Source organism: Melanostigma gelatinosum (assembly GCF_949748355.1).
Source record: "Melanostigma gelatinosum genome assembly, chromosome: 22".
NCBI classification, from domain to species: Eukaryota; Metazoa; Chordata; class Actinopteri; order Perciformes; family Zoarcidae; genus Melanostigma; species Melanostigma gelatinosum.
This window is the reverse complement of record NC_136655.1, coordinates 3039317-3066955: the sequence shown is the minus strand read 5'-3', so window position 1 is coordinate 3066955 and position 27639 is coordinate 3039317. Positions and strand designations below refer to the sequence as shown.

Sequence of the window (27639 nt, the reverse complement as noted above, 5' to 3'; positions counted from 1 at the left end):
ATTTCAGCCTGGAGCAAAGTGGTGGAACATTTTTTAGCTTCATGTAAAAATGGGGGGAGTTGGGTGTGATGTTGACAAGACAACTAGGGAATAAGATTTTGGGGGAAACACAACTATTTTGCTCAGTATACCTCGCTACAAAAGGCTAGCTTGCACCAAAACCATGACTTATGGTAAAACCAAACCTCACCACATCGAGGCTTCTCATTTGGGTTTGGCTGATTGTATCCTCAGCCTGCTATTGTCCAGAGAAAACATTTGCACAACCCCGAAAAACATCCCAGAGAAAGAGGTTGATAGCCTTGCTTTTAACAACATAGTATCATTCAAACATCATCTCCCACCAGCATTACGACCTCCTGGAGATGTTAAAATGTCTGAAGAGGCGGCTGTGCACGAGTCCTGTTCCACCCATTGGCCTTCGCAATTAAACACATTACACCCAAAATGTGTCAGTCCAGCAGTTCGAAGCCTTTAGTGTCGGTACTTTTAGTTTACTTGATGCAAGCAGAGGCAGGAAAAGCATGTTGCAGAGGAAGAAGCTCAGAAAGTTAGCGTTCGTTTGTTGCCTGCTGATCGAGGTAAGACTCTGAATTTTACATTTTGGCTGTTCTGTAACTGTCCTTTGACCTTATATATTTTTGGGGATGTGGGTAACTTTATTCCTGTCAGTGGTTTTTCAAGCTTTGTTGTGAGTTTCCTGAGGTTTGAGGGAGACTCCACGCCTCTCATCTTGACTTTGAACAAAGTCCAGAAAAACTGCACGCTTGAATCTGCTCTCTGTGTTTCAGCGTTTAAAGAAACGTACTGAGACGCAGATAAAACCGGATACTTTATAATCAATCAAAGGGAAAAGCTTTCAGTCGTATCACACAACCTTTATTTTGTTGTTGACATGCCAGCAGTTATGGATAGATCTCAATCCATCGCCATGATTTATACTGTTAAGTGTTTGGATTGTTTTCCCAAACTAGTATTTACAAGCCAATGAATGATTTGGTTCTTTCTGGTCTGTTTTTATTGGGTTTTGTGTGTTTTTAATGAGACAAAACAATAGAAGGGAGCTCTTAATGAAGGAGCTACCCAGATTTACAGGCTGGAAAGTGGCGCAGTTTATATTTTACAAGAAGTCTCGAGAAGTCCTTTACTTTTCTGACAATTTATTGATGAGGGAAATTACTTTGGATGAACAAAATGTCAAGACTGTCCAGAAAAGAATATTTCACCCTAGAGTTGAGAAACTTTTAATTTGCATAATAAAAACAACATAAAAACAACTAAAACCCCTAATCCCCTTTGTTTTTTCCCACTCAGTGTTTATTAGGGAATACAAAGAGTATAAAGTTTACAGAAAAAGAACAATTAAGGTTGAGAAAACAGGCACTAAATAGTAGCATACTCTTGTGAAAGCTAAAAAATGAATGGCAAAATAAATATAAATACTCAATACAATTAAAACAAGATGTTTTTTGACATTTCTGGCAATTATTTATTCAAATGTTTGTGATAATCTTCAACATAAACCACTCAAACCTGCTATCAAAGCGCTGATTGGCTGTTGAGTTGCATTGGGCGGGGCGACACTAAGTGTCACACAGCTGATTGGCTGGCTGTTTATAGTGGGCAGGGGCGTCACTAAGTGTCATACAGCTGATTGGCTGGCTGTGTATAGTGGGTGGGGCGTCACTAAGTGTCATACAGCTGATTGGCTGGCTGTGTGTGGTGGGCGGGGCCTTACTGTAGCCTCGCTGTCACACTCAGAAAACTTGGACCATACATTCAACAGTAAGGCGTCGGTGTTACTGGAGTTCCGCGTGGGGGGTTTTTCTTCTAAATTAGGTTTAAATTGAGATATTTAAAGTTTGTCGGACCCCCTTTCTCGTAGTGACAGTTGCGTTTTCTTGCAAAAAACATGGGAACATTTAGATGAGTTTCTCGAGGGTGTTTTTCTCCGCAAATGACGTGGAATAGCACGATGAGCAGTGGCTACAGCAGCTTGGAGGAGGACTCCGAAGAGTACTTTTTCACGGCCAGGACCTCTTTCTTCAGAAAGCCCTCGGGAAAAGTGACGGTGAACAAGGTAGACGTGACGTTCTGCAACGCTTCTGTTAAAGTCCGCGAGCTGCAGACCAGCTTTAAGCTTTAAGCCTGCTTGTCCCACAACTTCCTGTGAAAATGTGTCAAATTAATATTCTCTCGTTTACTGGCAAATGAAATATAAACTGAACTGAAGCCGATGTGCACTCCTGTAGTCATACTAGTCATACTAGACTCCGGCATACACCTGTTTTAAAAAACCGCGTCTATTTAAATTAAAATAACACTTTTAGAGTTGCTTCACCTGTTGTGTCGTAGTGTGTTTAGTGGTATTCTTTTATGTTTTACCTTTTCAATATTGCCTTTCCTTTCAACTAGGAGACATTAAATCGACAGACTTGTTATATTGTAATATTTGCATAACAACCAGTCTGTGTCTTAATCCTCTTTTGACAGTTTGTCAGGTTTAGCCTACTTCGGGTTTGACAATAAGTGTCGAGTTGCAGATTGCAAATTTAAAATGTAAAGGGCTTGCATATGAAGGGTTGATTCATGTAGTGCTGAATAAACAACAAAAACATCTTACAATACAGAAGTAGGAGGCGTTGATCAGTGGTTATCACCTCCAGGGACTGCATGAGTCCACCACACCCCCAACCTTGTGACCCACTTTGGCCTCATCCCAGAATTTAAATAACCCAAAATATAATTGTGCATTCCAACCAAGTCCTTCCTTGCTTGCAGACTGGGAGACGTAGGTCGAGACGGGTCACTGGAGTTAAAAGCAAAGACATTCAGCTTTTAAACATGTCTGGAACTCCAAAAATGAAGCCGCTCCTCAGGTCTTGGACTAAACACTGGCCTGCTACAGCCTTCAAGTGGCTCGCACTAACACTGATCCACTTGTGCATGCACTCACACACACACACACACACACACACATGCTCACAGTGTCCCAGACAGGCTTGCAAACACAGCTGGTTTGTTCCATGCTTTCAGCATACTGTAACAGAAGTAAGCTATTCTTCTTCTCTGCCCACTTAATGTGTGTGTGTGTGTGTGACATGGATTGCTCTGCAGCAATGCATGACCCTTCACTTTTCCATAACAGGCTCTGAACACAGGTCCTCATGGCAGTGTGTGTTAGTGTGTGTGTGTGTGTGTCTGTGTGTGTGTGTGTATGCACAATGTGGCCCATACACTGCTGCATGAGAGGTTGTGACCCGTGGTTTCTTAAACTGTGGCTCCAGACCTGGAATGGGGCCGTGGCTCCTGTATGGTGGTTTCCCCACATGCCGTCAGTAATTACAACTGGAGAAGAGCCGGTCCTTTGGGAGCGATGTGTGGGACTGCTGGATGAATTTACTGGTTTATTATCGGGGGAAAATAGAAGGTTATTGTGAGAGTCTCTGTGTATTCATGCCACTGAGTTGTACTTATGCACATTGCAGTCATTGTTAAAGAATTGTGACCAAGATTAGAGTTTTTACAGTTGGAAATAAACTTGTTAGTACTTTCTGGTGGATAGAATACGATATGCAGATTTATTGTACGTGACATGTAGGCTGGTTTCATTACTTTGTCTTTTTGTTCCCTACGGTGTAACACTAGCTCTGTGGCAACACGTTGACGTTATGTTTACAAAGACGAATGACTCGATGTGAGTTCAGTTGGATTTTAATCACAGTGTCTCCCAGGAGAGAGGAGACATCTCTCATTAAGGTGCCAGGCTTGAGTCTAAACTGTATGAGAAAGTGAAGTTTAATAAGCTCGAGTGTAAACAGAGAGACGGAGGACAAACAGACAGGCAGAGAGACAGACAGACTGGCGGCTGATAAACTGGTTCTAGATGGTCAACCAGGGAAATGAGATGGAACAGTCTGGCGAGAAGAGGATTTATCTCTATATCCCCCACACACGCACACACATGCCCCCTCTCGCCCACTCGTCCACCTTTTCAGTGTGTGAATGGTGTTTCTGTCGGGGAAATGTCACGCTGACCAGTGGGTCTGTGTGTCTCATGAAAAAAATGGGTAATCCCACCCAACCCCCAGGACACACACACACACACACACACACACACACACACACACAGAGGACAGCTACAGCAGCTCATCTTCAATTCAAATCATCCGGGCAGACTGAAGGCTTTACGTGGTTTTATTCATCATCTTTCAGCCATGATGTTTGGAGCTCATCTTCATGGTTTTTAGTTGTTTTTTTTAACAGCAATGCATTTTATTGACAGATCACTTATTTGAAATGGGCTTCAGTTCTTGACGTTATCACATAAATGAACGCGCCTCCGTTCATGCACGGTCTTGTTCCGGGTGTCCTGCAGCGTGCACAGAGGTAGACAATACACACTTGGCAGGTCGCCACTGTTGTTTTTATGACTAATGCATGGAGAGACAAACACACACATCCTCAATGTTACACCTATGGGAGACGTAGAGTAATGAAACGTGGCGCTCCGATAAAGTAAACAAACGCACACATTATTGCCGCAAGTTTAGTTCATTTTTACCCAAACAATATTAATCGAATGGACCCCGACTTGGTTTTACAGTAGTACCATGTCTACATCCCCAGTTGGTGTGTTGTCCATTTGCAGCTGTGGTTGTCTGCGCGTCACACAGCCGCCTGCTACAGAACATTTCATGCAGTTTGCTCTGACAGTGCTTGTGTTGTGCCTGTAATGGACGGACGTCAGTATGTCAGCAGTTGTCTTCACTTACGAGTGTCAGCTGACCATGAAGAAGTTAATATATATTCGTGGAGTCGGGTATCTAGAGCTGGCCTTAACAGGAACTGGTTACACATTCTCATAAACCAGGGGCACATTGAGAAACATTGAATTCTACGTACTGATGCCAAGAAGAGAAGTTTAGACTCTCAGCAAAGTGTAATCTCTGTGCAAAGATATTTTGATTCAGGGAGGAAGTTTGTTTATCAAGAATGTCCTGCAGCCTGGTGTAAGAATTCAACATTCGTTCTTGGTTCAGGAAGTCCAACGCGAGTAAATACAAGTTTAAGACGGTATACGTTCAACAGCATGGAGACGTAGAGAGAATTTTCTTTTGTTATTTTAACTTTTTACCAAAAGGTAACCCAAAAGCACCTCCTCATATGTGACAAATAACTGTTTTGGCACCTTACATCTGGGAAACTTCGGTGTTTTTTAATGTCTCACACACAGCATTTTTGACTTTTTGCATAATATTGCTAATAAGTGCTTTCCATAAACGGTGCTTAAATGCTGAATTTAAATCAGCTGACGGTTCCAGCAGCAGTATTACACGACAGCAGTAATGTTGACCCATCAGAGGAAGTTCTCCAGTCCTGCTCCAGTGCCCGCTTTGTACGGGACACCAGTCAAAGAGCTGAAGCTGTGGCTGTTTGCCAGCTTACGTCATAGTGTAATAATGGAGGCTGTTTGTTCTTCCTGACCAGAGGTGATGGATTTATGGTGCACTATTTCCTACCTGACCGCACCCTGCAGCCCTCTGCAGGCGTGTTTTACCATTATGTCATTTCTGTTTATATCTATTCATATTGACTTTATCAAGAAGCACAATTCAGTCTTTGTTCTTCTTGACGGGTTTTTGTTTTGGTAATCCCTGAACACATTAAAGTGAGGTCACTCTGCTGTTGAGCTCAGATTTGAACTTCCTTATCTGTCGCTGTGGGAAAAGTACCTCATGTTTTTATCACTGATAGACGGACTGAGTGCCACGCTGGTGGACAGATTCAGATCTTATCACCAACCAGCTCGTTGTAAACCTCTGCAGACTTTGTACAGTCTTTTACCTGTAGACCGATGTTTGTCACACGCCAAGCGAGCACTTCTTGGACTCTTATAAAGACACAATGTCTGCTTCTGCCTCTGTTTGCATTTGTTCGTGCCGCCGTGACGAGGTCAAACAAAGAGTTTGTAAATATTACAGAATAAATGTGAACCACATTTGGTAGATTTAACCGATTTATTGTTCATCGAAGCTTTCTCCCTCTCTAGATTTCCTTCCTCTGTCTGTCCAGCCTCGCCCCCTCGTTCCCTCCCCCTTCTCTCCTCCCATCATCCCGGTTCCTCCACCATTGTTATGTCACTTCCTGGCTGTTCTCGGCTCCACATCCTGTTCTCTCAACGCCAACGAGGCCGCCCGTGTCTTGTTGTAGCCGAGATCACATGAGAGTATGGAAACGGTACCATCGTACGATATATACCATCATATCGCCCAACCTTATTGCCGATGAATTTGCCGTTGTTGCTCTAATCGATTGGCAGGATCTGGTGGTGCATTATACGTATTGTGTACGTATTGTTCTTCTTCTGCTGCTACCACTTCTGTTTAACCCGACTCCTCCTGACACAGTTTATACTCATCGCTCTAGATGTTAGAGTTATAACCTGGCAAACATTTGGCAGCAGCTTTATCTTGGCAGCAGTGATACGGCATCTATGAACCTGCAAGATAATGTTGCAGTCCTTGGAACCTTACTCAAGGCTATTAGGCCACGTCCACTGATGCAGATTAAAGTCTTTTAAATTAAGTCTCAAACGCATGCTTATGTTCTTTAAACAATACTTAATGTTGGGGGATACAGTTGCGTGATGCAGCTGTGGCACCCAGTCCGTCTGCTTATGGAAAACAATGAGGATTTCACAGGAGTTGGTCTTGAGTCTGTGATTATAGCTTCCTGCTCTGCCACAGTAAAAGGTTGTTTGGTAGCTTGAGCGCCACGTGACTATACCGAGTGTGTCTTTGTGTGAATTGCAGTTGTGTTTAAAGTTCCTTCAGTCAACCTCTACAGTGTTTGGACTCACAACACTGCCATGCCAACCGTAAACACAGGAGTTGGTGTTGTGTTTGCGTGTGGTGTCCATGAGGGCCTTGATGATCGTAGCGCACGAAACCCGATCAACCAGTTGCTCAAAGTGGATTTTAGATTTACTGCCGTGTTGAATGGAAACCTTTTGCTCGGTAACAGTGGTGTCAGTTCATAATATAACTGTGGGTGAACTTTACCTCAACCCGCCTAGAAGAACATCATTAGTCTGACTTTCATTGTCGTTTTATTGTGACCCTCGATACTCTAAAAGCTGCGTCAGAAGATTTATTACACTGTTAGCGATTTCATTTAATTTCATAGTTTAATTCAGTGGGTTTTTAACTTGGGGATTGTATTCTAGTTACAACATGAGAATACTGAGTGAAGCCTGAATTTAGATACTTTGGTACGACTTTCTGAAGGGATTGTGAGTTTATGTTCACTGTGGATCTGAGCTCCTGTTTGAAACAAGTGATTTTAAACTGAATGTAGACAACTTAACTTTAACACCATGCAGGTGGAGGGGAATGTCGGTCAGTCCTCTACTTTGATCTCGACTGAAATATCTCAACTATTAGATGGTTTTCCGTGACATTTTGTAGACATTCATGCTCCCCAGAGGATGAATCAAGAGGTCAAATTTGTCCAATACTTTGGTGTTTGACCCAATACCTTCGGCCTCACCTGTACGTTTTACAGGAACCATGGATTGACCTTTAGTCTTGTTTCTGCTGTCACAAATTAAGTTTCCTTGGTGAAGCAGTTCCGTATTTTTGGGTGTTTCGTTTCATTATTCCAGTGTGGTGTTGGGCGATATTCTCTTTTTGCCGTTCCCCTCTCGGCTGCGCTCTGCTTCTACAAAGGAAACATACGTGGAATTGTTTTTGGCCGTGCGGCTCTCGCTATCTCTTCAAACAGAACCGGAGTGCTTTTATGCCTGGGAACACACACACACACACACACACACACACACACATACACACAGCAATGGGCTGTTGTATAATAAGATAAATCTGCACCTGCGTCATGGAGAGTATGAGGTGTTTGTCAGGACCGTGTGTGGGGGGGGGGAATACATTTATAATGACTGTAGGATGCATTTAATAAATGGTATATTGGCCTATAATTCTTTTGGAATAATAATATCTCCCACTATGTCTTCTATGTCTAATACGATGCATTTAATGTGATTTTTAAATGTAGAATTCATAATTATTTTATCCTTTTTTAAATCTTGTTTTTCTCTCCCTTTAGTTTTAATTAAGTAAGTTTGTTGAAGAGAATTTTTAAGTTGAATGTTTTGTCCTTTTATTGAGCAGAAATGCCAAACATTCACTTCTTCCAGCTTCTCAAATGTGAAGATCCACTGATTTTTCTGTTTCATGTCATCTTAAATTAAATATCTTTGGACGAAACTAGCCATTTGAAAAAAATACATTTGTTGTTGTTGTTTAAGGATTGAGTAATAAATACAACAATTTGTTTACAGCCAAGTAAAAAGTAGAATTTTTCACGAGTCGGTCAAGTGACAAACATTAACGTTGAATCCCGCACAGACTGAACGATTGATAAATCGACGGTGAAATGAACTATTCGTTATAATTGTCTATATTTACTATTAATCCGGTCCTGATGGTCTCGTGTGTCTGCTCACAGCTTGTGGAGCTTGTGGACAGTGGTGGTGATGAATCATCGACCAGCTGCCTCTAACCGACTCTCTACTGTACGGCTCGAGTCCAAACTATCTGAACAGGTGGTCAAGTGGTTTCTGAAAAGCCTCTCCCTTTCCTCCCCCCCCTCCCTGTACTTCTCTGTGGAGAAACTGACCACCTGTATCATCATATTACAAGGCACCAGATGGGAACCTATGTACGCTCCATAAAGAACTGTATTTTCCTTATTTATTCTGCAGAAAACAATATGGATAATGTCCCTCTTGTTAGAAGCAGTGGGTCCTCCGTCATCCTACTGCTGAAGTTCAGAAGTTTAAGTTTGTTTTGCTGCTGAAAACGTGTAATTATTTAATTCTGCTTGTATAAAAGCGAGCGGGCCTTCTCCGTGTTTATGTGATCAGTAATGAGGCATGTTGGTCTCATGCTCTGTAAACCATCCGCTCACATACCGGTCTTCACTTAGAGGCTCGTCTGGGAGCAGTTCAGACCGGCTGTGATCTCCGTTCGGACCATTATCTCCAAACCGCAGCTTGAGGCGGTTTGGTGTTTGATGGAAAGGAGAAAGCGAGAGTCTAGCTGATGAATGACGAGGCAGGTCGACTCAACGTGTGCCTCCGTCTCTGGAGGTGTTCGGTCCGGGGCGTTGGTGTTGTGGTAGTTTGGGCCAGAGGTTGCTGTTTTTGGAGATGTTTAATTTAACACGGTGCTAATTGGAGAGAGAGAGACCTGTGAATTGGCTGGATGTCGTCTTTAGCTCACTGATAGAAACTGTCTCCACATCTATTTAATGGATTGCCATTAAGTTTGATGAAAACAATCACAGTCCCCATTGGACGCTAACATGCTAACTAACCAGCGTAAACATCACAACTCTTTTCTAGTTTAGCAGTAAATCTCTGTCTGTAAATTACAAGGAACAAAAAGTATAATAAAGTCGATTTACATATAATCTACTGACTCAAAAAGGTGGATTCAGTGTGAAGTTATTCTTTAATTTTAGTCATTCTTGTTTATTTTAAAACCAAAATAACTACAAGTTGTTGTGATACAATGGACACAATGAGGACGTCAAAGGCAGGTGTGTCTGTATGGGGCCTGATAATGGACACAATACCTGTGTGTGTGTGTGTGTGTGTGTGTGTAATGACTATAATGGAACTCTAGACACCTCTGCAAAAGTGGAAAATCCCTTCAGAGCCTGAACACACACACAAAAACACAGATTCCCACGTCAAGCTAGCCAAAACACAGACGTCAGTGACACCCAACCACCGTGAGCCAAATGCTAATGTTCAAACCTACACACACACACACACACACACACACACACATCAGCATAATGATCAGCCAGAACCAGCAGAACCAACAGAACGTCGAGGTTTCGACCTAGAAATGTGCGTGAGCGCAGCGTTTATTGGGATTGTTGCTTCATTTTAAGTGTCACAGGGAAAAACTAATGACACACAGGATGATGGGTTATTCGACACGCACGTCAGTCAGTCGGTCTACACGCGATCATTATGCGTAAAGCCGCAATCAGGGCGATCCTCCACCAAATAACTTGTTAGTCGACTGATTTAATCGACAGATTAGTAAAACTGAGTTTCTCCACAAAGAATCTAGAAACTACTTAGTTAGGTTGAGGAAAAGATTGTTGTTTGTGTGAAGCTGACTACAGAAGTGGTCATAGTAGTGCGAACACATGCATTAATGTCCGTTTGCTGCGTGTGAGAAACCTACATTGCTCTATGTGACCCTCATGCAGCAGGAGACTGAGGCTCATTCAGCGATAGAGGTGTCGGATGTGACTGATGGTGACTGGCTGCTCGTTCTGTTGCTTCATATCTGACTCACGCGGGCCGCTCAGAAGCTCGCTGTCATCGTCCGTCATTGTTTGCTTGCTTTTGCCTACTTTGGAATATGTTGAAATTGTATTTAGTCTTTTTGTGGCTTCTTAAAAGTCGTGAACGATGAGCTGTTTTGAAGACATTTGACAATAGTTTCCCGCACTTCATCGACTAAATGATGAAAGATGAATTAGAAAAACAGGTTCATATCTTTAGTTGAAGCCCAACATGCCTGTACTGTATGCACTGGTGTTCAGCTTCGTGAACAGGAAGTGAGGCTCACTGTTGGCTCACTGTGTTCAAACACACACATACACACACACACACACCTCTATTCCTGCTCCATGAGGTTTCATAATCTCAACCCCCCCCACACACACACACACACACACACACACACACACACACACACCTCTCTGGGCCTGTTGCTCAATTCTTCTTGAGCTAACAAATGTGTGGAAAGACTCTGTCATTCCGACCTTTTACTGTGTGTGTTGTAATCTTTTGACTTCAGGAACGACTGATAGTCCAACATGAACTTATTTTTCATCCTGACTTAAAGGGGCACAACTACGGAACTGTCGACCAACTGAAATGAAATTGCAAAACAATGTTTGTGGACAAGCGTTGTAAATTAGCGTTTCGCTAGAAACACTGAACACATTGTGCTGAGGGTTACGTTTGTGCATGAGTGTATGTTACAATTTGAATGCTATTGTGATGTCAATGACAAAAAACACGTTTAACTAGCTGGCAGGGTTCCTTCATCGGAGTGTGAGGAAGAACTTTGAGGTAAAAACTGTGGGAAGATACCTACAATAAGCCGCAGTGACCATTCGCTCCGTCCTGCCCTGCTGTGGAATGCATGTAATGTGTGACTACGACTGCAGAGCTGCAGAGCTACTTTGAGTTCAATTAATTCGCCAAAAAAAGAGACAAAAGGCAAATAAACAAAGGAAAAATGTATTTTACTGAAAACATTATCATCAGTATTATTGTATTTATTTTTAGTACTTTTAAAATGTTCAAAGAAATGTGATATTATTGTTATCGTGAATTGTTGGCCACAATAATCGTGTATTGAAAATCTGATGTCGAGACAGCCCTAATGTCGTACAATAATTATTATTTATTATTTTATTTAGGTCATAACACAGTGTAAAATGAATGAAAACCTTTATGGAACATAAATAAAACATCTGTTTAAAGCGTCAGATCACACAAATTACGTAAAATCTCACTTGTCACTCGGATGATGTTGGTTTTATCTGCAGAGGTTTTGAAACATCTGTCTCAGAGGGAGAGCTGTTTTCAAGCGGTGTCTTTTTAACGAAAGCCATTTTTCAGTGTAATGAGAACATTTCAGTCAGCATTCCAGTGTGTGCTTGGACATGTTTAATGTTATATTTATCTCCAGAGCAACCAAATGAACTGCATGACGAGCAGCTGAGTGGCCGCTAAGGACACGAACTAAACATGTTAGAATATAATTACTACTAAAGATAGAAACTTCACTTCGTTGTGGGAAAGACGTTTATTTCCTCCTCTTGTTTGTTTCTTCTTCTCCCTTCACGCGTCCTCATTCTTCACTTGTAATCAGTCTTTTCTTTTCTTATTGTTCTTTCCTTCCTCATCCTTCTCTTCCTTCTAACCCTCCTACCTCTGTTGTATTTGCCTGTGTCTTCTTCTTCTCATCTTTCTCCTCTTTACCTCCTCTTTGTTGGTGAAGGTCTTGATGGAGGACCACCCAAACAGCCTCCTCGTGGTCTCCTCGTGGATTCCTCTCACAGAGTTCAACCATACCTTCGTGTCCTACACTCTTGCCGTCCATGTTTCCGTGTTGTACTTACTGAACCACGGTGGAAACACGCAGACCGGTCAGGGTGATGTCAGCGGTCCACTTTGGTTCCCATCATCTTGTCGAGCTTCTCGTCTCTCTGCGGTCCAGATGGTTTAGTCTACAGGTTTCACTTCTCTGAAACAAAAGCATCATCTACTCTTCTGAAGGAAAATAAACTATTTCTCATGTGCTGTACTTAAGTACAATTATGACGTACCTGTACTTTACTTCTACTTTCTGCTACTAATCTATAATTCAGATGGACATATTGTACGTTTTACTTTTAATCTTTGGTTACTTTGCAGATTCACACAGATTGATAAAACAAAAAATAATCAGCAAACTATTTATGAATTATTATTATTGATAAAGATGGGATTTCATTGATCTTTTGGGGAAATTCACAAGCTACACAGCAGCATATAGAAAAGATCAGCCCACCCTAAGCAGCTGCAACACTAAAGTAATGTACATATTAATGCATCATAAACTACAGGCTAAATCAATGACATCATATTATTCTGAAATGGGTTATTCTGCATAAAAATGCTATTTTTTTGTACATGAAATACCTTAAAATGCATAAAAATGTTAATATCTGCCATTTATACCAATATTTTCATGGGCCGATATTGGTCCTGCTGATATATTGATCAGGCCGTCATTGTTATTAATGGGAAGCCTTAACGCTGAATTGATTCTTATGAGCAAGACGTGTTGATCAGAAGTTTTCAAAAGCTGTTTTCTATTGAAAATGCTGACGAGACAGAGACGGCTCCAAATCGCTCTCAGCCTTGAAGTCCTGGAATTCACCCCGCTGTCAATGAAAAGTTGTCTTCTAGAAAAGAGACGGAGGTGGTTGCTGTTAGTTTATATAGTAGTTGGCGCTGCATAACACAGATGGAGGATCTATAAAAGGCTTTAACAAGGCTGCACTCTGTCTGCTGTACGAGCGTCCATTAACTCGGGAATGTCCACTTAAGAAGAGGACTTTGTCTCCGTCCATTAGCTGAGGAAAGGTGTGAGCACTTCCACTTGTGCACTACATCTATGTGGCGTTGTGTACGTGCATGCCCATTAGTGCAGGAATTCTGGGAGGAAAGGTGTGGTCGATCTCGACTTCCCCCCCGACCTTAACAGGAAGTAACATGGAGGGGGAGGGAGGGGGAGGGAGGGGGAGGAGGGCAGTAAAATGGACATACTGTGAATTTAGAGGAGACCAAAAATTTGCTAACTGGTGGAAAGAATCAATAAAGTTTATCCCATTTGAATTAACAATGACACCAGAGATTTTATTAAATGTTTGAGGAGAAGTTTACAGGCAACTGTATTCAATTTAACCGGAAATATAGTTTCCAGTAATAAAATTGACAGAAAGTTAATCGACAACTATTTTCCAACTTCTCCAAAGTGAGTTTTTGATGAAACAATTTGGGGTTTTGGACTGTTGAGCAGACAAACTAAGACATTAGATGATGTCACCTGTGACTTTATATTTCAATATTTTATGATATTTTATTGACCAAACTGGGAAAATAATCGTAGAAAAGTCACAGCTAACTACATAAACTGAAATAACAGTAATGTGTAGTAATCTGTATCATTAGATTCATTGAATAGTTGGAGGAACATGTCAGACTGACAGAGGGCCAGTATAATATAACCAGTATGAACTGCCGTGTTAATGGTTTGCTGAGTGAAATGACCTTTGCTTTGGTCATTTCAAACATGCACGGACTAGAGGAGCTTCAGTAAACACAGAAACGTCTTTCTTGTCCTTTGAAATATACCGTCGGTTAGATTCAGTCAGCACAGAAGAACCGCTGTGTTTAGTCTACTCATAACACAGTCCACTGCTTTAGGGTCTATTTAGCTGAGCTCGGCGTGTTTTGTCTGCACACACACACACCTACATGGTGATGTCATCTATTTAAAGATAGTGGATGCAGACGAGTGTGACAGTGTTTAACAAAGGCAGGAATGCTGCAGGTGTGTGTGTGTGTGTGTGTTAACTACGTTTATTTATGAAACCACAGTCGGGGAACATGGAGGCTCTGACAAAGAGATAAAGATACAACTTTATCTCCGTATCTGTCTTCTTCTTCTTCTGTCTCGTCCCCTTTCTCTTCCTCTTTTTTCCAGTGTGTCCTGGTAGCTGTGGTACCAAAGAAGAGTCACTTCTGCTTTTTAATCCAATGCTTCAGGCGACAAGAGCAGGACGGAGACATGAAACTTAATTATTCCTTAAATATTGAATCAGATGTTTAGCACTGTCAGTTTTTATAGTTCGGAAAGTATTTTTCGTAGTCTATTCCTGTTCTAAAGCTGGGCCATAATAGGAATACATCTGCAGTCATAACTAGAGTTTTTTTGTTGATTTAAAATAACCTTTTATACATCTTCCTAATCAGCTTTAAAAATGTCAAACATTACCTTCAACTTCAGTCATATGAGCCTTTATTCATTGATATTAGCCGCCTCATGATGTACAGCATCTCAAGAGACATTACATATTTTGATATCTGTTCCAGTTAAAGGCTTGATTATCATCTTTGATTGTAGTTTTTACCTCTGAAAGTTTGCTAAATCCCTGAATGAAGTTGACAGCATCCTCCTCTGTGTCTCTCCATCTCCCAGAAATTAAATACAAATTCAGTTTTACAAAGTCTGTCTTACGGTCACCATTGGTTGTAAGATGTAGGTCAACATTAAGCTTCATTACTGAGCCTCGCCTGAAATACAGAAGGCCTCTGCTAACATCAGGAAAAGGAATGCATTTTATGAAACATGTGTTTAAGCTTTGAGGGACACATTTAATGAGTGAGGTTGAGGTTTAAGTTGTTATCTGGTAATCGCCCAGGGACAACCGATGAAAATAAGTATTGTGCAATGTCTTGTGCAACACATGTATTGTAAATTAAACTAAATTGAGGAAAAATATGAATGAATGGCTACATTTAAATTAGGTTATAGTTTTAGTGTCCTGACTCTGAATTAAATCTTCTGGGATTCGACTTTATGCAGATGATGTTGCTCTCTGACGTTCAGAATCTTGTTCTGTAAAAGTTGAAAGCAGGCAGCGTCGGATACAGACCTCAGCTTCAGTGTTGGTCAACTTAAAGATGGATGGATAGAAGTGAGATAAGTATCTGTTTTCTGGTGCAAATCTACTTTATGCTTGGTTATTGAAACCCAGCTACTGTCTTTGTTCTTTCCTTCTTCCCCTCCGGCCAGCGTCCATCCTCCAGCTTCAGTGGGAGGACTCGATGTGCTCTCTAACAGGACCGTGACCTCATCGTCTTGCAGCTCCGCTGTGCTCTGCTTCTCTTGTGGTTGTTTGGATTTGGTCACGATGACCCTCCCAGTTCCTCTGAACCGGCTCCGTTCTGAGCTGGACGTCCTGATGTTCACACCCACCAGTGTTGGAATGATATATCACTATGTCGGTATTAGAATACAGCATTCAGTCAGTGTTTTGCTCGCTTTCAGAGTAGCAAGTAGCATTTTTCTCATGTTTGCTAGCAGACTAAAACTAATTCTACAAACTAAATCTGGTAGTATTCTGGTAGGGCTGATTTAACAGTTTTTCTTTTATTAATAGTTTGAACATGTGGTGAAAAATACAGTTTCCCAGAGCCCAAGGTGAAGCCTTTTAAATTGCTTATATTGCCCAAACAACTTCCCAAAACCTGAAGATATTCAGTTTACCATTATTTTAGACGGAGAAAAGAAACAAATGGTATTTAAGAAGCCGGAACCAGCAAACGTTTGCCATTTTTCCACAATGAATTACTGATAATTTCTTTTTCTGTCAATTGTTTCCGCACTTATGAAGACAAATAGACACAAAAACGGTCTCAATATCAGGATATTAATAGATGCTGAATGCAACCTAATGATCCAAATATTAATCTTCCAATAGACTATTATAGAAAAGAAGGATTTCTTTCTTGTAATCTACAATAAACATCCAGCTTTGACGTTGCATTATAAGCATATCTGTCCAGTTCACCTGCTGTAGAGGGATCATCAAACGCTCTTTAATCTTATTTCAACACGTGAGGACGGACTTGTTTAATGTTGCGAGTATATGGAAGTCCCTTCAGCTCAAACACAGACATTACAATGTTAAAAACTCAGAGTGTGTTTGCATGTGTTGCATTGGCACCTTGTCTTTCTCTTGAGCAGTGTGTGTTTTCCATATAAGGGTTGATGTGCCTTCAAAGCCTCCCTGGATCGTGCACTATGTGTGTGTGTGTTTGTGTGTGTGTGGTTTTTAATAGACGTAGACGAGGGCTGCACTATGCCCATGTAAGCACACACACTGCTCTGGAGAATTAAAGTCTGAAGACTCACATACAGACACAAGATGAACGTGTGAATGTGCCACTTCTTTCTCCTGAAAGCATCTGCATGCAGCGACCACCTGAAAACATTTGAATTGGCTGTGAGGTCAGTGGACGGGCTCTTTACAACCGATTATGGAACATATTTGGCTTCGTCATGTGACCTAAATGATAGTCCTGCGTGTGTTGTGTGCAGTTGCAGCTTTGTGTTGTAAAATAATAAAACAGGAGGGTTGGCTGTGTGTGGCGTGACTCATAATATCCTGCCTCCTTATTTCTGGTTGTTGAAGCTCCCGTGCAGAGGTTTGTCTCCGTAGCGTACAGATGTTAGTCCATCATGAACCCAGTCGCATACAGTGAAGCCTCTTGTGCAGCCGACTTGCGTTGTTGAGTTTCCTGCAGCAGGTTTCCATGTTTTGTCTGAAGGGGACACCGGCCCTCCAGCAGCGAGAGTCTCAACCTCTGGGGAGTTTTTGGGGAAAAGGAGGAAATATAAACGTCACAAAGTGTCACTTTTAGTCCGGGAAAATGAACCTGGCTACCACAGTATTTTATTTTATATTCCCTGATATATTTTCATACGGCCTCACTTTCTTTGTGTATTAGTCGATTAATCGGTAGTTTTGGTCATTTCCATGCTTTTTTTTTTCATGCCGAATGACTTATTGCCATGAAACCTGTGAACACATCTCTGCTGAGACCAGCTTCAGTGTGTGTGTTGTGGAGAAGAGGAACAGGACGCCCTGCTTCACTCTAATTGTCGTACATGAACTTTACAATCTGTACAAACTGGTGCGGAAGAACTGAAGTGGTGCACTCGTCGTGTCGCGCTGCCATTGTCTGAACCGGGACCGCGGTGTTTCAGTGATCTCGGTCGACTTATCGTGTCACGTTTCTCTTCGTCAGGATGTGGAGAAGGAGAGAGCGCTGCGGACCGAGTTCAGCAGGGAGGACATCAGGCAGAGGATCGAGCAGTACAACATGCTGACTAAAGACCACCTCAAAATGACACTGGTGAGTGGAGCGCGCACACACACACACGCACACACACACACACACACACACACACACACACACACACACACACTGGCTGAGTCAGTGAGTTTTATGTATCTGAGCTTGGAGCTTGTTTCTCCTTTAAAGAAACCGTTGCACAATGAACTCTTTTCTCTAAACTGGATCATGTATGACATTTACCAAAGTGCCGAAGCCGACGTCACACAACATCGTGACTAATGTTCAATCATACTGGTGTTTTAATTGTAAAAAAGACTTAATACTCAGTGGTGGAAGAAGTATTCGGATACTTTACTGAACTAGAACCACAGTATAAAGTATTTTCAGCTAAATGTACATAAAGTATCAAAAGTACTTATAATGCTGAATCTCCTTTAAAATAAGTCTGTTCTTTTGCTACATTAAAAAAGATGGATATGAATAAGAGCAGTGATGAGCGAACATGCAGAGTCCTGCAGGCTTTTTAGGAACGGTGCGCTGATGTTTCAACATCCACGCTGCCGTCCTCCACCTCCCAGCATTCCTCAGCGCTCGCATCAGAGTGGCGTGATGTTATTCCTGCTATTGTTCTCCCCCACACTGTTTCCCTTGGCAGCATGAAAGGTGTCTGAAACTGTACTCGCAACCATGACGCACTATAAGGCTCTGTTACATCCAGTAGAGATGAGAGAGGTCTGTCCACGGTGGACCGGTCTCTGCTGGAGGATCTGGGTCTGTCCACGGTGGACCGGTCTCTGCTGGAGGATCTGGGTCTGTCCACGGTGGACCGGTCTCTGCTGGAGGATCTGGGTCTGTCCACGGTGGACCTGTCTCTACTGGAGGATCTGGGTCTGTCCACGGTGGACCGGTCTCTGCTGGAGGATCTGGGTCTGTCCACGGTGGACCGGTCTCTGCTGGAGGATCTGGGTCTGTCCACGGTGGACCGGTGTCTGTTGGAGGATCTGGGTCTGTCCACGGTGGACCGGTCTCTGCTGGAGGATCTGGGTCTGTCCACGGTGGACCGGTCTCTGTTGGAGGGTCTGGGTCTGTCCACGGTGGACCGGTCTCTGCTGGAGGATCTGGGTCTGTCCACGGTGGACCGGTCTCTGTTGGAGGATCTGGGTCTGTCCACGGTGGACCGGTCTCTGCTGGAGGATCTGGGTCTGTCCACGGTGGACCGGTCTCTGCTGGAGGATCTGGGTCTGTCCACGGTGGACCGGTCTCTGCTGGAGGATCTGGGTCTGTCCACGGTGGACCGGTCTCTGCTGGAGGATCTGGGTCTGTCCACGGTGGACCGGTCTCTGCTGGAGGATCTGGGTCTGTCCACGGTGGGCCGGTCTCTGCTGGAGGACATTGATAGTACACTAAGAAGTGTTTTCTTAATTTGAACTGAAGTACAAAACGAGAGAAGAAGATATTTCAACCTTAAACCAGCCGGCGTCGTAAAAATAATCCTGAATCAGCAGGTTGTTGGTCAAAAAAGAGAAAGAAAAAGTAAGTTATGAGTCTGAAACCGGTTCCTCAACACCTGTTGGAGTCGATAATATCTCGACGTGAAGCTCTCAGACATTCAGTCTTTACCTTTCTTTGTCATTGAAGTCTTTGTCACCTTATCTAGTTTCAGCTTGTGTGTTTTTTTTGCTTCTGATCTCGTTTGCCGGCTCATGACCTACACACACACACACACGCACGCACGCACGCACGCACCCACACACACACACACACACACACACACACACACACACACACACATATGGAGTAATGAGATTAAGATGCTCTTGCCCCGTCTGGGGCCATCTGTCCTGCAGGATGCACTGGGTGAACTGTCTCCTCTGGGAGAGACCATGTAGCACGTCCTTGACTCTGATTTTACTGATGTTTTTGCCATTTTTATGATGAATTATTCAAGTAAAACGTCCTCCGTTTGCTTCTCTTTGTCATGTTTGAGTCGTTTTAAAACTTCAACGTACAGAACTAAGGAGTTTATAACCGGAATATCTCACCGTTTTCTATCCGTATATTAAACAAAAAGAGTAAACTATTGATCAAGGAACTCATTGGCAAGTAAATAAATGAAATTATCTCTCTGCCTCTCTATTCTCTCTCTCTCCCAGAATCCTACTGGTGTGTATACTGGTTTCATCCAGGTCCAGATGGATCTGAGGAGGCCGGTGACGGTGCGGGGGGGTCAGAGAGGAGCCGGTGGAGGCCGGGTGGAGGAGGCCTTCTATCTGCCCAGAGGAGTCACCAACACCCTCCACATCAGCTCCAATAACACAGTCAAACAGGTGGCTCACACACACACACACACACACACACACACACACACACACACACACACACACACACACACAGAGCCAGTCAGCACAACCTGATTCGGGTCTGATGACAGACGGGTTGATTTCAGACGCCGGCTGATGTTTTGTGACATGTTGATTAACTTAAACTGATTGAGTTCATCAGACTCAGAATATTTAGTTGCGGATTGGCTGCCAGGTGTCTGTTAATTAGAAATAAAATAATTTAACATAACTATGGTTTAAGGTATATTTAGTCCCTTTCAAACACAACACACACGGCTTTATTTAAGGCAAAGAACGGCATTTAAACGATAGAAACCATACGTAAGGCATCCAGTTACAGCGCTGAAATAAACTGACGTCGTTATTATCTTGATGTTTAATCACAGCTCTAAATTATTGCTCAATGTACATTAGTATGCAGGTCGTTTACAGACCCAAAAAACTCAATTTCAAGTTTATTTTGTTAAACCTAGAGGAAGAAATAACTTAAAATATTGTTTATTAAACGTAAACAAGGATTGTGTCATTAGATAATGATTCAAAACAGTCAGAGGAGCACAAACAAAAGCACAAATGAGAAATCGGTAACGTGAACTAACAATAACTTTGGCAGAAAGTAGCGTTTCAATGTCGGGGGGGAAAAAGTACAGTAGTAATCCTGTACGTTTCGCCAAATAACAAAGTTTAACCGTCAGCTAACTAAGTTCACATTAGTGCCATTAGTGTTTTGTTTTTGACTTATTGTGTGTGTGTGTGTGTGTGTGTGTATGTGTGTGTTCAGGTGATCGTCGCCCTGCTGAACAAGTTCACAGTCGCAGACAACCCGGCCAAATACGCCTTGTTCAAACGCTATCGCAGGGAGGAGCAGGGTAAGACAGGAGCCGTGTGTGTGTGTGTGTGTGTGTGTGTGTGTGTGTGTGGGAGTGTGTGTGTGTGTGTGTGGGAGTGTGTGTGTGTGAGACAGTGAAAGCGACAGGGCTGGAGACAGTGTGTTTCATGCCACTAATGCCAAGCAAGCTTGGTGTCAGATGCTTCGGCACTGACATAGTGTTGTGTGTGTGTGTGTGTGTGTGTGTGTGTGTGTGTGTGTGTGTGTGTGTGTTTCTGAATGCCTCGCCCTAATGTTGCTGGATGCTGTGGGCTCTCCCCACTATCAACAGCTCACCAGGAATACCCTCACATGTATATATATAAACACACACACACACACACACACACACACACACACACACACACACACACACACACACACACACACACACAGACACACACACACTCTTCATGAATCAGCAGCTGTTGCTTGATTTCAAATATGATCTTTAGCGTCTCACAGAAAGGAAAAAGATGGAGTTCATGGGTCTCATCCTATAAAACAAGACCATGTAACGTTATTAAATAGTTGTTTACATCGTTTGAAGTCTGTGAAACGTTTTGCCTCCTGGTCTGTTGTTTAGCTCGTTGCTGGAGACTCTACTCATAAAAGACGTCTGACAACAGATGTGTGCAGACTGAGCTTCATACATAAACCTCCCAGACAATAGTGGGGTGAAGCTTCTATTTAATATAAGCAGTTGAGCTGGCTAGCTGTTCCCCCTGTTTACAGTGTTTATGCTAAGCTAAGCTAAACAGGCTTCTAGCTTTAGCTAGATATGAGAGTGCTATCAATCTTATCTTACTTTCAGCAAGAAAGCAGATTATTATTTGATGGTTATTCAAAGAAACTTTGATACATTGACATCGTCAGACTTGGAAGACGTTCATATCGTGATCACAACTCTCATTAACAAATTTAACTGATTTAATCACATTTATTTGATCTAATTTACATTTTATTTACAACTATCAGTATCGGTATCGGCCTTAAAAGTCCCGTGTTTGTTGGTCTGTCTGCTGTGACGCTGCTTCAGTCTCTCTCGGTTTTTCTAAATTACTGTGGTCGTTAATGTGCCGCGCCCATCCTTTCATCTTCTGCCACACACACACACACACACACACACACACACACACACACACACACACACACACCAAATGCAACTGCAGCGACCGCAGTGGTGCCTGCATGCATGTGGCTTAAAGAACTGCACATACCGCCTAAATGAATCTGTGTGTGTGTGTGTGTGTGTGTGTGTGTGTCTCCTGCAGTGTATGTGTGTAAGCTGGCGGATGGCGAGCAGCCGCTGTTTCTTCGTCTGGTGGCGGGACCCGACGGCGACACGCTGAGCTTCGTGCTGAGAGAACAGCAGATTGGAGAAGTCATGGTAACTCTTCACCTCCCTCCTCTCTGTCTTCTTACACAGTGAAATATGTATTCCTGTTATTCACTTTCCCTCCTCCTCTTCCTTCCTTTTCTTCATCCTTCTCCTCTTCTCTTTCCATGACTTAAAGTCTTGTTCTGCCTCCTTTTCTTCCTCCCTTTTCTTCTCCCCGACTCCTTTTTATGGAAGCTCATTTCTGCAAGAATCCTCTGTTCATCTTTCCTAAAATAAACATCCTCTTCGTCTCATTGCCTTCTTATATATCACTCCTACTCAACAATCACGCAGCATCCACAGGAGAAAACAAACTAAAATGTTGCTTATCGATAAGCTTTCTTTGCTCCTGGTTTCAGTGGGACGCGTTCTCCATCCCCGAGCTGCGTAACTTCCTGCGGATCCTCGACAAGGAGGAGGACGAGCAGCGGGAGGCGATGCACAGGCGCTACGATGCGTATCGCCAGAGACTGGAGGAGGCGCTGAGGGAGGTCCGAGGACCCTCTTAGAGGATTAACCTCCATGAGACAGGAACACTGCCCCCTACAGGGACGGAGGAGGTGATTCTTTTTCTTTTGTTTTTTACCTCCTCAGAGGACAAAAATAGTGTATATTTTGCCGGAGAGAAGGATGCGACTGCGGAGTGAGAAGAGAGGATCCAGCGCCTGGAAGAAAGGGATGATATAAAGGAGAAACTGACAAGCGACTAAAGACAAAATGTGGACGCTGGAGTTTGAATCAGCCTGGATTAAAGACTTCAAAGTGCTGCCTGCTCTCACCAAAGATTCACTTCATTGTGCCAAACCCATCCTCTCTGCACCCCCCTCTTCTTCTCTCACTCTGTCCTGCTGTCACATAATTTATCGAATTCCTCTTTTTATCCTTTTAAACTTGTGAAAGACTCGAGGCCATATGTTGAGTGAGAGGTTTATTTAATTTGTTTGTTTTAAAGGTTTGTACATATTTTAATTTATATGGGTGAAGCTTTTTATTGGTTTGTTTTGTTGAAACAAAAACAAAAAGAGTCTCATTTTAGTTTTTTTTGTACAGAGGCAGAGCACCAATGTGGTTGTTGACACAGAGATGGAGAATAGTTCATCCAGACTGCTACTAGAGGTAAATACACAACATTAGCATCGAGCTAAAAACATCTCATAGCTGCAGCTACATAAACCAAAACATTGAGCGAATACACGGAACGTAAAGAGGACGAAACTGAATGTGGTTGACGAAGGTCCAGAGAAATAAAAAGAGTTTAATGTGACTGAAAACATCAGAAAGAAAAGGTTTCTACTGAAAGACTAAGAGTGACAGTCGAAGCTTGTGAGCACAGGAAGAAGTTAGGTTTGTGGTTGTAAAGATAGTTTGTGGAGACGAGCGAGGATGAACTGACTCCTGACCTTTGACATCGTGCGGTCGGAGGAGGGAGGCGTGAGATTCAAACTGGTTTCCTGGAAGTTGACCGAGCAGCTTAGAGGAAGTAGAAGAGAGACGTTCACCGGAAGAAGGAAGGACGAAATACAGAAGACTTGGCAAAGACAATGACGGGATTCAAACCACAAGTCACCGTGACTAACTGCTTCTGCGTCAATGAAAGCTCCTGTAGTCCACAGCTGATCGAACAGGAGGTCTGTAAGCGCTGATAGCTGCAGAGAACAAGGGAGGGAGAAAAGGCTGCAGCCGTTCGTCCGCCTGCCTGTCTGTCTGTCTGCAGACATTCATTTTAAGTAACGCCTGTGTTTTTGTGCTCTTATCTCGAGTTAAAACGCGCAGCCTTGACCTCCTTGTCAGTCCGGGTTTCAGCTTTTTTACGGTGGATAAAAGAGGGAAATATTAAAGAAGGAAACGAGGAAGGAAGGAAAGGATGGTAGTTTAAAGTAACGGATAGAAAGACGTCAGATATAAAGTTATGCAGCCGCAAGTGCAGAAGAAGGTGCAAAAGTTAAGGTGGTTTTTGTGCAGTGTATGCAATGTTGTCTTTCGTAAATGCAACTTATCGTTTGTGGCTTAGAGACCAAAGAGGCTCGTTTTCAATATAGTTTTGTAGAAGAATTCAGTTTTTTCTGCTTTTTGAATGAGCAGAAATCCAGATATTTGAGGAAACAGACGAACAAGATAAAACAAAGACGATCACTTTGACAAACTGCAAATCCGATTTTTAAAACTGATCAAAAGTCAATAAAAAAAAAAGATGTAAAATGCATGAAAGTACAACACCGCCACCTAGTGGACACACACTGCAACTGTTCTCTCATTTCTGTGTCAAACTATTATTATTTTTTCTTATAACCAAAGATATTTTCGTGGTGTTGCCTGGAGCAAAAGATATATTGGAGGCCTTTTTCCCACTGGAGGGAAAACATAGTTGATAGTTTTATTTAAAGGGGTTTGAACCCTCGTTTCGTAACGCTGTGGAAGCAAATAAAGAAATGGTCAAAAGGATTTGAATCTTACAAGCAGCCGAATGTCTAATTGTGACATTTAAAGATGAACTCCACCAGATTTATAAATGACTTCAGTTTTACTCGCCGTGAGGAGAAATACTTGTAAATATAATATTGTTTAATTCTGTGACTCTGGAGTTCACATTTTGGGGCATTTAGGAGGCAGAGAGGGTCTAATGGAAGAGTTGCATTATGGGAAATGTAGATGACCTGTACCACGGACTAAAAGTCAGCGCATGCTTTTTAAATCCGTCCCTCTCAAGTAATTCAACTTTATGGAAGTGCAATAATAACCACTGAATGAAACTTAAACATTTGAGCTGCCAAGAATGAATTAAACCTGAATTAAACGACTGAATAGTTCAAATAATTCACATGAATTAGGTATTCAGTCGCTTGTAAAGCTCAAACTATTTTGGCCTTTTTTTGCTTCCCTATAATATAATTTAAAATGATACGAAAGTCTGCATGCAAACAGTGAATGAGCCTTAAAGCCATGTTGTTGTTTGTGTATCTGATAAACAACTTTAGCTGTTAAAACACCAGACGAGTCGTATCAATTCATTTTGGACACTTTAACTTCGAATTCAGGGAAGACGGGTTTTCTTAATTCATTTTTTTGTTGTTGTTGATCTCCTGCCGGCATCACACCCTGTACTCTATCTTAACATCTAATACTCGATTATCTTATTTTGAAAGATCTCGTTAAGCTCCACTCATAATGTTGTGTTTTTATTTTTTTAACAAATGGATTTTAAGCTCATTTTATTTTGTCTCAACGAGCTTCCGTATGATTTAGCTGTAGACTGTGAATCTCGCATGTGTTCCTGTTGTATAAATACATGCTCACTGTACAAACTACTGGGCTGCTTTAAAGCGAGCGTCACCGTAGATCACAATGGGGGTCGGACGGCGTTTGGAAACACTTTCTTTGGAGTGAAAATGATTAAAAAGAACAGATTTGAAATGCGGTCGGATCTGCTGGTGATATGAATCCGGCTTGTTGATCATTTTATGTGTAATGAAAAGCTTTTGTGCCGGCAGCGCTGATGAACGAACAGTCGATGTACCTGGTTTGTAGTCAGAGGTTCAATCACAATATTGAAGTTTGTTTTCAAGACGTTTGCCAGACTTACTCCGTTCATGTGAGAACAACTAAACCATCGGCGCAAAGTGTAATGGCTGATGAAGGCCATGAAATGTGGCTGAAAGCTCTGGGGGAAAAGAACAGTTTTAGTGTTTTGTTTTTCTCTAATTTATTTTATACATTAAGTTTTGTCTGGAGCTCAAACATCGAGCGGAATCAATCAACAGGCAAATGTTCTGCATCTATTTTGATAATTTTTTAAGCAAATGTGAGGATTTGCTGCTTTTCTTTGTTGTGTTTGTTGACAAACTGAATATAGTTGAGTTTGTTCCTGTTGTTCACACAAAACAAGCAGTTTTAATATGTTGTTGACTCTGAGGAGTCATTATGGGCTTTTTCTGGACATTTTGTAGGCAGAAATTCTCGGGTTTCAGCCAATCAAATGTGAGTATTTGCTGGTTTTATAATAGTAAATCCTCAAGGTATACTTACTTGATTTCTTTCCAGAGCTTTCAGTGCACACATCACATAGATAACAATATTTATTTTTACTTATGTCTGATATTACGGAGTCTCAAGGGTGCCCCAAAACTTGATGAGATGAAACAAAACTATTTTCATGCACCCTTAAATATTTACCAAATCATGTCCAGCAGCATTATGTGGACGAAAAGGACAGCGGGAATTATATAATTATTAATTCCTCTGCAGCCACTAAATTGCAGGAGTTACGTCTGGAGCTTTTGACCATATTACATGATCTTCATCGGGTCACTTTTAAGGACAAAAAGCTCCAGAGCAGTCACTAAAGGGACCTTGGTGGTGAGACTGTTTTTCTCAACGGCTCCTTAGTTAACAGACATATCTGCTTCGATTCTATGAGCAGCTTTCGGGCTCTTAAGATCTTCTGTTTTGTGTGATCTGTGTTTGAATATCCAGAAACTGTAACGTTAAATGCCAAAGATCTGTGTTTAGCTCTTCTGCCATTTAAGACACCATTTTTTGTTCCGATTATGCTGATTTGTGTTAACTATACAGAGAAGAGATCAGGTTTGTATTCACATGAGTTCTTCGAGCATCTGAGTTCAGAAACACAAAGTTTTACACAAAAAAAAAGGTTTAAATTTCAGATCTGAGCTGCAAAATCCGAATTGATCGTCTGTGATTCATGACGAAGAATCCTCTTTTATGAATTCACCAATATGTCCGCCGTAGAGTAAAGTCAATGGAAGCCATATTTTAGTGCAGGATCTGGTTGAAGAGCTCGGGTCTGAGAGCTCGGACCTCAGCGGTGCCTTTTTAAAGTTCCCTCGCGTGTTTCAGTTCTCAACAGCTAGCTGGAGGAAGCTTTTATTTCTGTCTTGTGGTTTTCTCTCTGAATCGTTACCAAATGTGGCCTTTCCTTCACACAAGGCGGACGGCCTCTATTAAAGGTGGAATCAAAGCAAAACGAGTGTGTTTCATGGATGTGTTTTATTCTCTTCTTGTTGTTGTAGTTGAATGAAGATATTGTAAATGGGATTATGTTAATATGCTTGACGAGAGCTGAAAGAATTGTCTTTTAATTTCAGTGGAAAGAAAATTAATCGGAAACTATTTTGATGATTACGTGGCTTAACAAGGTCCTTTTTAAGCAAAAATGACAAAAGAATCAGTTTATTTTAGCGTCTTGTCTGAGAATTTGCTACTTTTCTTTATTTGATATAATTTTAAATTGAATATCTTTTGGGTTCAAACAAAAAAACAACATATTTGAAGACATCAACTTTAATTAAGATGGACATTTTCCCACACTAAAAAACAATCACATTAAAGGATAATAAAAATAATTGTTAGTCACTGGCCTGTATTTCCAAAATCAACCAAGACTTCACATCTAAAATATTTACTGGATCCACAGACAAACTGTACAAATGCCAATATTTCAAAAATAAATCAGATTTTGTTGCATAAAGACCGTAAACCATAAAGACCGTGGCTAAAAAGT

At 41.9% G+C, this 27639-nt stretch overlaps 1 protein-coding gene across 1 annotated transcript; it reads left to right on the top strand.

Annotated features, from left to right (window-relative positions):
• Positions 1 to 1798: 1798 nt before the first annotated feature.
• Positions 1799 to 27095, top strand: rassf3 (Ras association domain family member 3). Its single transcript, XM_079294516.1, has 6 exons — positions 1799 to 2080; positions 17480 to 17587; positions 19684 to 19857; positions 20654 to 20741; positions 22015 to 22130; positions 22481 to 27095. The coding sequence occupies exons 1-6, from the start codon at positions 1958 to 1960 to the stop codon at positions 22628 to 22630; spliced, it is 759 nt and encodes a 252-aa protein (XP_079150642.1). The 5' UTR covers positions 1799 to 1957; the 3' UTR covers positions 22631 to 27095.
• The last annotated feature ends 544 nt before the right edge of the window (positions 27096 to 27639 follow it).

What these genes read in the sequence shown, in the direction of transcription:
- rassf3 (XM_079294516.1), top strand. Translation starts at nt 1,958, where the DNA reads ATGACGTGGAATAGCACGATGAGCAGTGGCTACAGCAGCTTGGAGGAG. An exon ending in GAAAAGTGACGGTGAACAAG is followed by an intron (nt 2,081 to 17,479) that starts GTAGACGTGACG and finishes TCTCTTCGTCAG; the next exon opens with GATGTGGAGAAGGAGAGAGC. An exon ending in ACCACCTCAAAATGACACTG is followed by an intron (nt 17,588 to 19,683) that starts GTGAGTGGAGCG and finishes TCTCTCTCCCAG; the next exon opens with AATCCTACTGGTGTGTATAC.